At 34.8% G+C, this 2,738-nt stretch overlaps 1 protein-coding gene across 1 annotated transcript; it reads right to left on the reverse strand.

Moving 5' to 3' along the window:
- Positions 1-2,023, reverse strand: LOC107759608 (protein trichome birefringence-like 34). Its single transcript, XM_016577583.2, has 5 exons — positions 1,368-2,023; positions 1,121-1,292; positions 848-1,041; positions 580-738; positions 1-407 (listed from the first exon to the last, which is right to left on the reverse strand). Exons 1-5 carry the CDS (start codon positions 1,718-1,720, stop codon positions 56-58), a joined length of 1,230 nt encoding a protein of 409 aa, XP_016433069.1. The 5' UTR covers positions 1,721-2,023; the 3' UTR covers positions 1-55.
- Between the last annotated feature and the right edge of the window lie 715 nt (positions 2,024-2,738).

Below are 2,738 nucleotides of genomic sequence, written 5' to 3' on the forward strand. Positions count from 1 at the left end.
TGAATCCAATTACTCTCTTATTATTTTTGTAAGAATTAGTCTCATTTCACACGGGTCACAAGTAAAGAAGGTATACATACAAAAAGTGATTCCAAATATCAGGAACTCCAGGGAGGCACCAATGTGTACAATCTGCATAACTACTTGGATTTGCCAATTGTTCTTCTGTTAGAGGATCCCAGTGCTTTCTATATATGGATGGATGTGCTTCTTTTCTATATTCAGAAAGTTGAGTAATGTTGAGAAAATCTGCTTTAACACCACTTTTATCATTCAGTTTCTTGATGGCTGCTTCCACCAATCTCATCATTCCCGGATCTGATTCTGATCCCCAATATTCTGCATTAGATATTGGCTCTGTTTCATTGTAACAATTCTCACCATCTGCCCTTCCCCATTCCTCTCCCCTGCCATCATATATTTCAGACATAATTTTCAGTATCAGTACTGCTAATATTGAGTTTCTACCACCCACTAGAATCACGCTAGTGGAGTCTGGACTACTATTGAGTTTCTGTAACGCCTTAACTATTTTTCTAAATCGAACGCAGGTAGAAAAAAAAAATCGAAAATTTATACCTGCTATGAGTGGGCGACATGCTAACAAAGAAAACTCTAGTTTTGGTACGGTTGATATGAGTATCCAACCAATCTGACCATGTCTTAAGCCCTAACTCATACGTACGCAGCATCCCCAATTGTTCGTACTTCACATTTGCACTTTCAAAAGATCCCCACCTGAAATTACAAAATCACTATCATAATTAAGAAGTACCTTATGCCTAAATCCTGAAAATAAGTACAATTTCTTATTGAGTGGTTAAAGGTAGCAAAGATATGTACTCACAGAACAGTCAAATCCAGTCGCCACCATAAATAGGAATTAAAGACAAGAACATCAGCATCTTCCCAAAATTTAGCATGCTTCTCTATTGAATTGACTCTCAAAACGCGATCTTTAACACGATGATGCCAAGCATCGTCGCAATTTGATTCCACCAACAATGGTGCCCAGTAGAAATCAATAGTAGCATTGTATTCCTTCACCAATGTTTGAAACAAGATGTAAGCCCACTGCATTCAAACTTCAAATTTAGGGAAAGAGCAAGGTGAAACTCACAATAGCTTTTAAGGTGACCAAAGAACCATTATAGTGAACATGTTTGAGATGAGTGTGGATTGATGACTCTAGCATGCACACCATTGAAACCCACTGATTCCTATTGACTGAATCTCCCACATACACAATTCTCTTGTTCCTTAACTTCTCCAACATTGCTGTGGCATTAAATCTTTACAAATCAAGAATTATAATCCGAAAATACCCAAGAATCCAAAGGAAGAAAAACTAAAAAATATACACTTACCTTGGAAGGTCACAATCATGGGGTTGCCATTTCCAGTAGAGATAGCTGAGGTCTTTTCTCCCATAATTCTCACAAGCCATTCCATCGTCCAAAAACGAAATGAAGGAACAATTGGACCCATTATAGAGAGGGCGAGATTGGTTATCAAATACCCATTTGCCTGAAAAGAAATTGCAGCTGGATAATGAGCTTAACTCTGGCTTTTTTCCAATTTCTTGCTTAATCTCTCTGGACATGAACAAAGTTGTGATAACTAGAACCGCCGTGATAGTTGCTGCTAGCAGCTGAAAGCTTAGCTGAATGCCCATAAACTTGTTATTCAAACTACTGCATAATATTGGTCTTCCATTCATTTTGCTGTTTTGTGGGAGTAGTTCAAATATGCAGGGATTGCTGAAGTCGAAATTGGTGAACTTTTAAGAAAGGAAATCCAACTACTCATTCTATCTCTATGATAGATCAATTTGCGCACTGCTGGCTCTGTGATGATTTTTGTCACTGCACCAAATAAATGTGCTTAATCCTCCATTTAGGTTTTTGCACACACCATAAAATAAAGTAGTAATAGCTTAATAATAAAAGTATTTTTCTAAATTACTCTTTATCTTTCCTTAATGTTTCACATAATTAATATTTAACTAATTGAAATAGTAAAGATAAATCCGAAAAAATAAATAACTTCCTTTTATCAAATATTTTAGAATACATTACCTTTTTAAATAGATTAGTTTACGTACTTATATTAGTAATGCTAGTTAACTAAAGTGAATTTGAAGCATGTGCAAGTTTGAAGCCAGACAAAAGCTTTCGAATATTTTAAAAGAGAAATGACCTGTCTATCTGGATATATGTGTCTCTTATAAATGACGACTGTCGCCAACAATAAATAACACGTCAGAATGGCAACCATACTGATATGATCGATTTGGGAAATTATTGAAGTTATAAAATATTTATGCTTACTCCTATTTAATGAAAGTTTGACTGCCTTTTGGAAAAATATGGAACCACAACTTAAAAGTTTGAACGAATAGACACTTTAATCCTCTAGGTTGGCTGAAGTTCTAAATGCGCCAAATTAACTTATGAAGATTAAATAAGCATTGAATGTATTTCAACTCATGTAGCTAGTTGAATACTATTTTGCCAAAATAAACTTAGATTTTATTTGACAAACACATGTTTGACTATAGATTTTGCGTACATTTTGGCCAAATCCCAAAACCAGCTGAATAGTTAGTTTTGGACCAAAATATCACTATTATATTTTTTAAAAATTATCCAAACTTTTATATTTTATAAAAAAGCCCACCATTTATTATTTTGTAATGATGTTGCTTCGTCTTCTCGGTCATCTGATAGTGTATCATG

Source organism: Nicotiana tabacum, chromosome 17, assembly GCF_000715075.1.
Source record: "Nicotiana tabacum cultivar K326 chromosome 17, ASM71507v2, whole genome shotgun sequence".
Classification (NCBI taxonomy): domain Eukaryota; kingdom Viridiplantae; phylum Streptophyta; class Magnoliopsida; order Solanales; family Solanaceae; genus Nicotiana; species Nicotiana tabacum.

Bases quoted from the DNA above. Each gene is read 5' to 3' on its own strand.
- LOC107759608 (XM_016577583.2), bottom strand. From the start codon at position 1,720: ATGAATGGAAGACCAATATTATGCAGTAGTTTGAATAACAAGTTTATG. The intron at 1,293-1,367 runs GTAAGTGTATAT...TGATTTGTAAAG, and splicing joins CATGATTGTGACCTTCCAAG to ATTTAATGCCACAGCAATGT. The intron at 739-847 runs GTGAGTACATAT...TTGTAATTTCAG, and splicing joins CGACTGGATTTGACTGTTCT to GTGGGGATCTTTTGAAAGTG.